This window comes from Sapajus apella, unplaced genomic scaffold, assembly GCF_009761245.1.
Source record: "Sapajus apella isolate SASKATOON/1434 unplaced genomic scaffold, GSC_monkey_1.0 scaffold38, whole genome shotgun sequence".
In the NCBI taxonomy this organism is placed as follows: domain Eukaryota; kingdom Metazoa; phylum Chordata; class Mammalia; order Primates; family Cebidae; genus Sapajus; species Sapajus apella.
Window position 1 is genome coordinate 631,953 of NW_022436978.1, and position 12,961 is coordinate 644,913.

The 12,961-nt window shown below is 39.5% G+C and overlaps 1 protein-coding gene across 2 annotated transcripts in view; it reads left to right on the forward strand.

Moving 5' to 3' along the window:
- Positions 1-12,961, forward strand: part of SMARCC1 (SWI/SNF related, matrix associated, actin dependent regulator of chromatin subfamily c member 1) — a 215,906-nt gene that overhangs the window by 94,756 nt on the left and 108,189 nt on the right. For both annotated transcript variants that reach the window (XR_004275039.1, XM_032297943.1), the window contains exons 11-13: positions 1,702-1,826; positions 8,890-8,949; positions 12,551-12,588. Coding sequence is in view for 1 of the 2 variants with exons in the window: in XM_032297943.1 (XP_032153834.1) it covers positions 1,702-1,826; positions 8,890-8,949; positions 12,551-12,588 (223 nt within the window). In the remaining variant the exon portion in view is untranslated. The remainder of the gene's footprint in view (positions 1-1,701; positions 1,827-8,889; positions 8,950-12,550; positions 12,589-12,961) is intronic.

Sequence of the window (12,961 nt, forward strand, 5' to 3'; positions counted from 1 at the left end):
ATTTTTATTTTTTTTAGAAGGAGTTTTGCTCTTGTTGTCCAAGCTGGAGTGTAATGGTGTGATTTCTACAACCTCTGCCTCCTGGGTTCAAGTGATTCTCCTGCCTAAGCCTCCCGAGTAGCTGGGATTACAGGCATGCACCACCATGCCTGGCTAATTTTGTATTTTTAGTACAGATGGGGTTTCTCCATGTTGGTCAGGCTGGTCTGGAACTCCTGACCTCAGGGGATCCACTCACCCTGGCCTCCCAAAGTGCTGAGGTTACAGACCTGAGCCACCCTGGCTGGCGGAAGTTTTTATACAGAAGAATTAGTACTATATTTAGGGATTCTACTTGGAGTTCCTGATATTTCGATGATAATAGGGCCAGAAAAACAAAATGATACATATCTTTGATCACATATGTGATTGCTTATAATTTGAGAGAGAATATGTCATATTTCCTTAGCAAATGTTCTTTTATTACACTAATTTAAGTTCTTTTTGTGATAGTGTCTACAATTGCCTGGTAGGATATTTTGCATTTTTAAATGCCCATTAACTTTTATTTTTATTTTATTGGCTGGTTAGATGTAATTTGGAGGAAGTTACCTAATATTTTCTTTTCAATGTTTACCTTGTAAATTTAATTTTTTTATTATTTTTTAATGAGACCAAGTCTTGCTCTAGCAGCCAGGCTCAATTGCAGTGGGATTATATCAGCTCACTGCAACCTCTGTCGCCCCGGCTCAAGCAATTCCCCGGCCTCCAGCCTACCAAGTAGCTGGGATTATAGGCAGGTGCCATCATGCCTGGCTAAGTCTTGTGGTTTTTTTATTTTATTTTATTTTTATTTTTTTTATTTTTATTGAGATGGAGTCTCACTCTGTCACCCAGACTGGAGTCCAGTGGCATGATTTTAGCTTACTGCAAACTCTGCCTAGGGGGTTCAAAGGATTCTCCTACCTCAGCCTCCCCAGTGGTTGGGATTACAGGCAGCTGCCACCATGCCCAGCTAATTGTTTTGTATTTTTAGTAAGATGGGGTTTCTCCATGTTGGACAGGCTTGTATCAAATTCCTGACCTCAGGTGATTCTCCCACCTCGGCCTCCCAAAGTGCTGGGATTACAGGTGTGAGCCACCGCGCTTACCTTATGTATTTTTATTAGAGACAGGGTTTCACCCTGTTGGCCAGGCTGGTCTCGAACTCCTCACCTCAGGTAATCTGCCTGCCTCAGCCTCCCAAAGTACCGGATTACAGGCGTGAGCCACTATGCCCAGCCTTCCTTTTTTATTTTTAAAACTTACTTTAGATGAAGTCTTGGTCTGTTACCTAGGCAGGAGTACGCTAGCACACACTCAGCTCACTGCAGCTTCCACCTCCTGGGTTCAAGCGATTCTCCTGCTTCAGCCTGCTGAGTAGCTGGGATTATAGGTGCCTGCCACCATGTCTGGCTAATTTTTGTATTTTTAGTAGAGATGGAAATTCGCCATGTTTGCAGGCTGATCTCAAACTCCTGACCTCAAGTGATCCACCCACGTTGGCCTCTCAAAGTGCTGGAATTACAGACATGAACCTTCGTGACCAGCATATTGTTTGTCTTTTAAAGTGATTTTGAGCATATAGTTTACAAATAATGAAGGTGTAGAGCCTCAGAAACTGTTTACTGTAAGTAGCCATAATCAATCTGGTTTATATTTCATATATCTTGTATGTTTTAGCCAAGCTAGCCTTTATGGGAAGCGTAGAAGTCAGAAAGAGGAAGATGAACAAGAAGATCTAACCAAGGATATGGAAGACCCAACACCTGTACCCAATATAGAAGAAGTAGTACTCCCCAAAAATGGTTTGTATTCTTCTGCATGAGAATGTTAGATTTAATTTAGTAATTCTCAGCAACGCCATGGGATAATTCATTGCTTGCTGTGGGTCCACAGTTCATGACTTTCAAATATGAATAGATTGTCCTTCTTAAGGATATCTTTTTTGAATTTTCTTTAATCATTTGAACATTTATCGAGAAAACATACAGCAACCAAAAACTTCTCTAAATTTAGTAATATTTTAAAATTAATGGTTTTGTGTTGGGTTTTTTTTTTTTTTTTTTTTTGAAACAGAGTCTTGCTCTGTCACTCAGGCTGGAGTGCAGTGGCATGATCTCAGCTCACTGCAGCCTCCACCTCCCGGGTTCAAGCAATTCTCTTGCCTCAGCCTCCGAAGTAACTGGGACTACAGGCATGTGCCACCATGCATGGCTAATTTTTGTATTTTTAGTAGAGACAGGGGTTTCATTGTGCTAGTCATGTTGGTCTTGATCTCCTGACCTCATGATCTGCCCACCTCGGCTTCCATAGTGCTGGGATTACAGGGGTGTAATTACAGCGGGGTGAGCCAGCATGCTGGCCAAAATTAATGGTTTTTAAATTGCAACAGAATCATATTCTTATGAAAAAGTGGTGTACATCCCTATATACAATTTAACCTATTGAAATCTCTAGGAATTGCTTTATGTGAGTGCATATTTGAAGATATCCAGTAATGAATTTTTTCTAAGTGTGATGAACCTTAGTTACCAATCATGTAAATTCTGGCCTAACTTCTATTTAATGTAATTAAATCCAAAGTGGACTGGGCATGGTGGCTTACACCTGTAACCCCAGCACTTTGGGAGGCTGAGGCAGGCAGATTACTTGAGGCCAGGAGTTCAAGATCAGCCTGGCCAACATAGTGAAATCCCATCCCTACTAAAAATACAGAAATTAACTGGGCATGGTGGTGCACACCTGTAATCCGAGCTACTCAGGCGGCTGAGGCAGGAGAATCGCTGGAACACAGGAGGTGGAGGTTGTAGTGAGCTGAGATTTCACCACTGTACTCCAGCCCGGGCAACAGGTTGAGACTCCATCTCAAAAACAGAAAATCCAAAATGTTTTTTAAATATTAATAAGGTATTTTTTATTGACCATTCAATATTTGTGTCCTCAGTGAGCCAGTAATTAGATTTTCAAAAAATAAGCTCCAGCATACTTTAAAAAGTAAAGACCTATGATAGTCATTTTATTTATTTATTAACCCTTTCCACCCATCTTTATGGGAGCATCTTGTAATAAGAGACTATACATAATCATCAGTTGGTGCATTATAGCTCTCATACCAATCATCTGAGTTTACAAAGTTTACTGGGGTCTAGAAAGTGGAGATTTAAAATTTGGGGACTAGAAACTAAGTCATTAAAGTTGTTAGTAGGTTTTTAGGTGTTTTTTTTTTATACTTTACTGAAATGAAATTACAGGAGAAATTAGAACCTTTTCTGGTTATAATAGAATCTAATATTCTATTAGAAGCTTAATTACAGTTTTGTCAAAACAGTCTAATGTGGAGGATTGTAGTAAATTATAAGGTACCTTTTTTGTATTTTACTATTCTGGGAGCGTTAAAAATAATGAAAAGTAGAAAAAAAGTCTAGGATTTAGATTAAGATGTATACCAAGCATATAACTGTCTCTCCTGTGCTAAACTTGTGCATTGGCGGAAAAGACTATTAAAAAAGGGCCAAGGAAAACCGGAACATTATTTGCCATTATTGAGAAATTTCTAAAATATAGGAAGCTATCTGGATGTTTTATATAAAAGTAAGATGAGTTACTAAAACTCAGGAAGCATACAGTTAAAATTAGGAAAAGACTATATGGTTTATATGGCACTAAACACAGAGCAACTGATAAAGTGATTCAGATGGGCACTGGGTGGTCTATGTATATATACATACATATATTAGTGCAATTAATACCAGGAGAAGCTAGGCTTATCAGCATTGATCTGTCTGTATTTTGCACTGAGCTGATGGTGTGTTGTCTGGTTGTAGACTAAAGCACTAAGGCTAAAGGTGAAAAAGATGCAAGGAAAGAATCCCAAGCAGTTCTTGACCTCCAGATGGAGGGATTAAAGGATAAAAAAATAATAAGCGGGAGAATTAGTACTTGTCCTTTTTATTGGTTTTCTGTTTTCTAGTGAATTTATTTGATTCAAGCATTTGATTTTTCTAAATTTAAGTATAAGCAATTCAAGCCCCTATTCACAGTTGCTTGGATTTTCATGTTCTTAATGCTTTTTTTGGAGGGCAGGTGCTTTTAACTTTTCTTGTGTCCTAGGAAATTTTTTGCCTGCATTAGTGTTGCAAATGTGTTTTTTCCCTCTCTCTCTTTTCTTTTTCTCTTTTTTCTTTCCATCCCTCCCTCCTTTCCCTTTCCCTTTCTTTTTTCCTTTCCTTTCTTCTCTTCTCTTCTCTTTTCTTTTTTCTGTCTCCCCCTGTCACTCCCCCCCCCTGCCCCTTCTCCCAGGCTGGAGTGCAGTGGCACGATCTCTGCTCACTGCAACCTCCAACTCCTGGGTTCAAGCAATTCTTCTTCTGCCTCAGACTCCTGAATAGCTGGGATTACAGGTGCGTGCCACCATGCCCAGCTAATTTTTTTGTCCTTTTAGTAGAGACAGGGTTTCACCATGTTAGCAAGGATGGTTTCAATCTCCCGACCTTGTGATCTGCCTGCTTTGGCTTCCCAAAGTGCTGTGATTACAGGCATGAGTCACCATGCCAGTCCTATTTGTTTAATATACTTTTAAAGGATTATTTTAGTCTGTATTTGTGGAGGATACTGATCTTTAACTTTGTGTTCTTAGCATTTCCTCATTAGGTTTTGCTCTGCTGGCCTCATAAAAAATGTTTGGAATTTTATTTTTTTTTTTAAAGAAAAAAATTTTGGGTTTCAGCCAGGTGCAGTAGCTCATGCCTGTAATCCCAGCATTTTCAGAGGCTGAGGTGGATCACTTGAGGTCAGGAGTTCACGACTAGCCTGGCTAACATGCTGAAACCCCTTCTTTACTAAAAATACAAATATTAACCAGGCGTGGTTGCATGTGCCTGTAATCTCAGCTCTTCAAGAGGCTGAGGCAGGAGAATTGCTTGAACCCGGGAGGCAGAGGTTGCAGTGAACTGAGATCAGACACTGCATTCCAGTCTCCGTGACAGAGCCAGACTCTGTCTTAAAAAAGAAAAAAAGTCATGCTCTCTCGCTGTGTCACCCAGGCTGGAGTGCATTGACACAATCACGACTCACTGCGCACTCAAGTGATTCTCCTACCTCTGCCGCTTGTGTAGCTGTGATACAGTTGCCTACCACCACATTTGCCTGATTTTTATTCATTGTAGAGACACAGTCTTGCCATATTGCCCAAGCTGGTGTCAAACTCCTGAGCTCAAGCAATCTGCGCGCCTCAGCCTCCCAAAGTGCAAACCACCATGCCTGGCTTATTTTATAGTTAATTTCTAATTAAAATCTGTGGCAGAGCTGGGCATGGTGGTGTTTCCCTGTAGTATTAGCTATTGGGTGGAATGATTGCTGAAACCAAGGACGTTGAGGCTTGCTTCAGTGGGCCGTGATCGCATCACTGTACTGCAGCCTGGTCTAGGGAGTGAGACCCTGACTCAAAAGAAAAAAAAAAAAACAAAACATTCATTGTAATTTCAGTATTTTGAAATTAATTCACACTTGTTTTATTGCCCAACATACAGTCTATTTTGCTGAACCTTTACTTGTACTAGTTGAAAAGGACATGTTTCGTGCAGTTTTTGAGTCTTGTGTTCTATAAATGTTTTTTGTTGTTGTTTTGTTTGTTTCTGAGACAGAATCTCTCTGTCTCTCCCAGACTGGAGTGCAGTGGCGCGATCTTGGCTCACTGCAACCTCCACCCTCAGCGTTTTACTGATTCTCCTGCCCCAGCCTCTAAAATAGCTGGGATTACAGGTGCCCACCACCACGCCCGGCTAATTTTCTTTTAAATTTTTAGTATAGACAGGGTTTTGCCATATTGGCCGGGCTGGTCTTCAACTTCTGACCTCAGGTGATCCAGCCGCCTTGGCCTTCCAAAGTGCTAGGATTGTAGGCGTGAGCCACTGCGCCTGCCTTCCTCCTTCCCCTCCCCCTGCTCCCCCTCCTCCTGTTTTTTTTTTTTCTTTTCTTACTACTATTTTTTTGAGACGGGGTCTTGCTCTGTCACCCAGGCTTGTGTGCAGTGGCATGATCTTGACTCACCACCACCTCTGCCTCTTGAGTTCAAGTGATTCTCATGCCTCAGCCTCCCAAGTAGCTGGGATTGCAGATGTGCACCACTATGTCTGACTAATTTTTGTATTTTTATTGGAGATGGGGTTTCACTGTGTTGCCCAGGCTGGTCTTGAACTCTTGACTTCAAGTGATCTGCCCACCTTGGCCTCCCAAAGTGGTGGGATTACAGGCGTGAGCCACTGTGCGCAATGCTTCTTTTTTTTTTTTTTTTTGAGACAGAGTCAGAGTCTCACTCCATCACCAGGTGCCAGGCTGGAGTGCAGTGGTGGGACCTCGGCTCACTGCAACCTCCGCCTCCCGGGTTCAAGCATTTCTCCTGCCTCAGCCCCCTGAGTAGCTGGGACTACAGGCGCACGCCACCACGCCCAGCTAATTTTTTTGTATTTTTAGTAGAGGTGGGGTTTCACCATGTTGACCAGGATGGTCTCGATCTCTTGACCTCATGATCTGCCCGCCTCGGCCTATCAAAGTGCTGGGATTACAGGCGTGAGCCACCATGCCCAACCGGCCATGCTTTTTAAAATTTTTATTTTATTTTATTTTTTTAGAGACAGAGTCTTACTCTGTTGCCTAGGCTGGAGTGCAGTGGCGTGATCTCCACTGACTGCAACCTCTGACCTCTGGGTTCAGGTGATTCTCCTACCTTAGCCTTCTGAGTAGCTGGGACTGCAGGCACATGCTACCATGCCTGGCTAATTTTTGTATTTTTATTAGAGACGACGTTTCACCATGCTGTCCAGGCTGGTCTTGAACTTCTGACCTCAGATGATCCACCCATCTCAGCCTCCCAATTGGCTAGGATTACAGGCATGAGCCACTGTGCCTGGCCATTCCTAACCTTTTAAAACTACTTTTAATACTGTGTTCTAGCTTGTCTATTTTTTTCCTTTTTTTTTTTTTTAAATAAATTTTGTTTATTTTTTGGTAATACAGCATTGTTATAATTAAGATTTACATCACATAACATAAAATTAACTATTTTACACTCAGGCTGGACTATAACTATGGAATCGTAGCTCACTGCAGCCTTAACCTCTTAAGTTCCAGCGTTCTTTCTGCCTCAGCGTCCTTAGTAGCTAGGACTTATAGCCGTGAGCCACCATACCCAGTTTATAAGGGTATTAATCCCATTTTTTTTTTGGAGAAAATATTTATTTGCCCATTTAACAAAATGTATAATGAGTCTGAACCCTTTAGACTAATTTAGAAAGTATTTACTGTTGATTATGTTAGATTGGTAATTTGTTAGAAATGCATGGCCAATAATGTGTGAAAAGATGGCCAACCTCACTTAAGCAAAGATAATGTAAGTTCTTCAAATCACTATTTTCATCTATAAGTTTTTCAAAACCTAAAAGGTAGGTGAAAAAGTGTGAAAGTTTTGAGGAACGAGTTCTATCCAGTGCTGTTGATAGAAGCATAAATTAATGAAGACACTTAACACAATTTGGCTGTGTGGTTTTCTGTTTTTTGTTTTTTTTTTTTTCTTGAGATGGAGTCTCTGTAGCTCAGGCTGGAGTGCAGTGGCGCAGTTTCGGCTCACTGCAACCTCCACCTCCCTGGCTCAAGCAATTCCCCTCTCTCAGCCTCCTTAGTAGCTGGGATTACAGGTGCCACCATGCCTGGCTATTTTTTTTTTTTTTTTTTTTTTTTTTTTTGTATTTTTAGTAGAGACGGGGTTTCACCATGTTGGCAAGGCTCGTTTTGAATTCCTGACCCCAAGTGATTCACTTGTGTCAGCCCACTGAAGTACTGGGATTACAGGCATGAGCCACCTCCCCTGTCCTTGGCTGTGTTTTTAAAATTTTTAAATGTGTACATTTAATTGCATTTTTATTTTTAGAATTTATCTAAAATAATCAAATGCACCCCAAATATAATTATAAAAGAATGTTAGTTTTTGAACAGTGAAATATTTAAAATAAACATGCTTTCTATCAGTGGAGGGCTAGTTAACTTAAAATACACAGTGAACCTGTAAAAATGAAAGAAATGTAATACAATTCTTACGTGGAAAGGTCAGTGCTAAGAAGAACTAAGCACACTATTGATAACATTTACATAGAGTTAAAAAAAAAAACTATCAGGATATATTTTGACATCCATATGGATATATAAAAGGTATCTACTTGGCTTGACGTGGTGGCTCATGTCTGTGATCATGGCATTTTGGGAGGCTGAGGCCAGTGGATTGCATGAGCTCAGGAGTTCAAGACCAGCCTGAGCAACATGGCGAAACCATGTTTCTACAAAAAATATAAAAATTAGCTAGATATGGTGGCATTCGTCCATAGTCCCGGCTACTTGGGAGCCTGAGGTCAAAGGGTTGCTTGAACCTGGGAGATCAAGGTTGCAGTGAACTATGATCATACTACTGTACTCAAGCCTGGGCGACAGAGTGAGTCCCTGTCTCAAACTAAAAATGTATCAGTTCTTCCTTAGGTTTTAAAATTAATGAATGGAATAGAAGTGTAAATCAAAAGAAATGCATCATAAACTTCAATAAGTTTTTGTGGAAGGCATTGAAAGATTATTTTCATGTTTTGTTGAGTTGTTTTATTGTTTACTTTTATGAAAATACATGGTGATTGGGTCATTAATCATAGAATATAATTAAATATTTCTGTTAAATACTTCATAGCCGGGCTTGTGATTTTTACCTGAAAGTGTGTATTGAATGTTGTTGCAATTGTAGTGAAATGCATGTCATTTAATCATGTTCTATTCTGTTTTCTTTCTAAAAAGGAGAACTTTCTCACATAATTCCTCTTTTTTTCCTTTTTCTAGTGAACCTAAAGAAAGATAGTGAAAATACACCTGTTAAAGGAGGAACTGTAGCAGATCTAGGTAAGCACCCCCAAAAAAATCTATGCACAGGTCTGTGCTTTGTCTCTTGAATATTTCATCTCCTTTGATAGTCTATTTTTTCCTTACTTTTATCTTTTTTTTTTAAAAGACAAGGTCTTGTTTTATTAGTCAGGCTGGAGTGCAGTGGTGTAATCATAGCTCATCGCAGTGTCAAACTTCTAGACTCAAGCGATTTTCCCACGTTAGTTTTTCAAATAGTTGGGACTGTAGGCGCACCCCACCATGCCCAGCTTGATACTCCTTTCTTAAGTGAGACTTGTGCTTAACCACTACAGGATATTAACTGTGGCTTACTTTTAGCACTATTGTTTTTTGTTTTTTTAATTTTTATTTTTTTGTTACTTTTAGTACTATTATGACTTCGTTGGCTACTGTGACAGGAAAGTTAATTTCCTATGATCCATTGTTGCCATTCTTAGTGATCACCCCCTCTTGGAGCATAGTATTTTTCTACAACCTAACAAAGGCGGTAATAGTATACTTGAATAAGTGTTTTAACAAAATAATTCTAATTAAAGTACTTGTTTCGGTGTCGCTGAAATAATTGTTTTTGTAACATATGCAAATTGATATTGTATCGTTAGTACAAAAATTTGTGGAGTGTTAATACCTTGTAAGCCAAATTAAAGTTTCTAGGCAGTGTAAAATGAGAATCACATCATTCTTTCATAGTATTTCCAGGTCTTACATTTTCGCAAGTAAGGTATAATTCTTGAGTGTTTTTGTAGGAGAGTAGAAAAGAGTATAATCACTTGTTCCTTTTTAAAAAAAAAATAGGGGTAGTTTTAAACATCTTTGTTTTGGAGAGTTGTGGATGAGACAATAATCTTTATTTTTTTAATTTACTTGTAAAGGAGAACTTAATGTTTTCAAGTATATACTAACTTTTTGAGTTTACAGAATTTTAAACTCGAAGGGATTTTCAAGATCTCTTGTTTTAGAAAGTGAGACCTCAATTCTGTCTTCTAATTAAGAGAATTCTGTATTTGAACAAATTGCAGTCATTATTATTATTATTATTATTATTTTTGAGACAGAGTCCCAGTGTGTTACCCAGGCTGGAGTGCAGTGACACGATCTCCGCTCACTGCAACCTCCGCCTCCCAGGTTCAAGCAATTCTTCTGTCTCAGCCTCCTGAGTAGCTGGGACTACAGGCACATACCGCTATGCCCAGCTAAGTTTTGTATTATTAGTAGAGACGGGGTTTCACCATGTTGGCCAGGCTGGTCTCAAACTCCTGACTTGAGGTGTTCCAACCTGCTTCATCCTCCCAGTGCTGGGATGACAGGCGTGAGCTACTGTGCCTGGCAATTGTCGTTATTATTGATGGCAGATATGAGTTGAATATATTGGACAGTGATCCATCAACTGTAAATTTTTGTTCTCAGAACTTTTTTTTTTTTTTTTTTTTAAATTAGATGAGGTTTTACGCGTCACCCAGGTTGGAGTGCAATGGCACGATCTCAGCTCACAGCAATTTCCACCTCCTGGGTTCAAGTGATTCTCCTGCATCAGCCTCCCAAGTAGCTGGGATTACAGGCACCTGCCACCATACCCAGCTAATTTTTGTGTTTTTAGTAGAGACGGGGTTTCACCATGTTGGCCAGGCTGGTCTCAAACTCTTGACCTCAGGTGATCTGCCCACCTTGGCCTTCCTAAGTGCTGGGATTACAGGCGTTAGCCACCGTGCCCGGCCAGACCTGTTGTTTTAACTACTGCTGTGTATTCTGCCTTATATGCTACCTAGTCAAATGTAGCCCATTCTTTCATTCTTCAGGTCTCTGAAGGATTCAGGTGCTTGATGTGGAGCATGTTTTCTCACATATGAAAGGAGGAAGAGAACATGTATTGAATATTACCGTTTAGGGATCAGCTACTTTAGTATTATCAAAGGTATCTTTCCATTGAGTACCAAGACTACTTTGGGGAATGAAATTTGTCAGATGAAAAATACGTATTTGAGTAAAGGGAGAGATGTTAAGTCAAACTAACACTTTCTACTAAGAGTGTGTTTTTCCTGTGGTTTACCATTGTCCAATGGCCAAAGTGTTTGTTTTTGGCAGCCTTACCTACATTTCTTTCTGTAAGTTACTTCCTAGATAAATATAGTCACTATGCAGAGCTGCAAAACTCCCACTGGTAATTAGTACCATATTTTTTTACACCCAGAATCCCCAATTCCTTGTTAGCAAGTATTTGTAACTAACTCACACGTTAAGCAACAGTGTTCATCTCTGGGTGGCATGAGTACTTGCCAGGTCTTATTCTACATGTGTTTGCACTTCACTATTAAACTGTTAGTTTCATTTTATTGATGAGGAAATGGAGATTTAAAGAGGTAACCTCTTTCCAAATATTTAACTGTTAAGAGGCAAAGCCCTGATTTGGGTCCTGATCTGTCTTAACTTACCTGCCAATGCCTTGTATCGCTGTACTTGCTGTTGTGGTTTGCCTGTTGTACTTAGCCTTTATTCGTGTTGCCAGTGGCTTTCTGTTTTGTGAAGTCACCAAGCCAATCCAACTGGAGGCCCTTTGATTTGGTCTCTTCCATTTTATGGAATACTTACCTTGTCTTTCTCATTTCTTACATTTCAGCTAAAAGGCCACCTTTTCAGAGACACGTCTTTACTTGCTCTGAAGTGTCCACTTACCCAGTTCCTCTCTAACATATTTATGTTTATCCTTTGTATAGCATTTTTCAAAATCGGATAAATTTTTGTTTATTTTTGCTATATCCCATACCAGCCACCGAAAGTGTTGTTATTACAGGTGTGAGTGACCACACCTGACCACCCTCCCCCCCTTTTTTTAAAATAAGAGACAACATCTTGCTGTGTTGCCCAGACTGGACTTGGACTTCTGGCCTTGAGTGATTCTTCCACTTCAGCCTCCGGAGTGTCTGGGACTGTAGGTGTGCACTGCAGAACCCAGTATCCCATGTTCTTTTTGAACTTCACCATGCCTTACCTAGTGCCAACAGTCACAGTAATGATAAAAAGCTTCAATGTTACAGACATATGATAATGTAATTTCTTGTTCTTTACCTCTTACCTATTCTATACTGGCAGTTATACTTTTCACTGTGGAAATCAACTGTCTACTTTATAAATTTTACCTGGGCTTTCTCTCATGTTGAGCCCTCTATCCTCAGAAGGCATTAATAGTCTAAGATTAGGAAGGGATTGGTTATCACCTGTTTTTTTACTCATCATTCTTTATTCACTTCTTCTGGAACCCAAAATGTTGTTATTTTAGCACAGCTCCGGAGACAAGAATCATGATCAAGTCCTGTATCTGTTACTAAGTAAGATCATGACTATGATATTAGCTCAAGTAGTAATTAATTATAAATTCCCCACTGTTTGAAATTTTCAATGATCTTTGCTTTGAATTTCTAATCACCTGTGTACTTTTGTGTAAAATTCTATTTTAGTGAATTATTCAGAGTGATTTTTCTTTAATAATGCTCTTATTGCATTCCTTTTCTCTGTGCAGCATCAGTTCTTAAACCATAAATTCCAAATAACCCAAAGAACATTTACCTGTTTTTAAAATAAATTGTATGTTTTGGTTTTGCAGATGAGCAGGAGGAAGAAACAGTCACAGCAGGAGGAAAGGTAACAATTCAGTTAAGCCTGGTGTGAGAAGGCTTTTCTAATTGTCCTGTGTATTGAGCAGTAGAAACACTGAATTGGGCATAGCTTCAGAAATTTTCTATTTTGAAGCCCTTCTGGTTTTTTACTTTTATTTTTTTTTTAGTTTTCCCCTCAAGGAAAACAAATACAACATAAGAACCATTTCTGGAAGATTTTTTCTTTTGTTGGTTTTTTGTTTTGAGACAGACTTTTGATCATGGCTCACTGTAGCCTTGACCTCCTGGGCTCAGGTGATCCTCCCAGTTCAACCTCCCAAGTAGCTGAGACTACTTGTGTTTACCACTATACGAAGCTAATTTTTTTTTTTTTTTTTTTTTTTTTTTTTTTTTTTTTT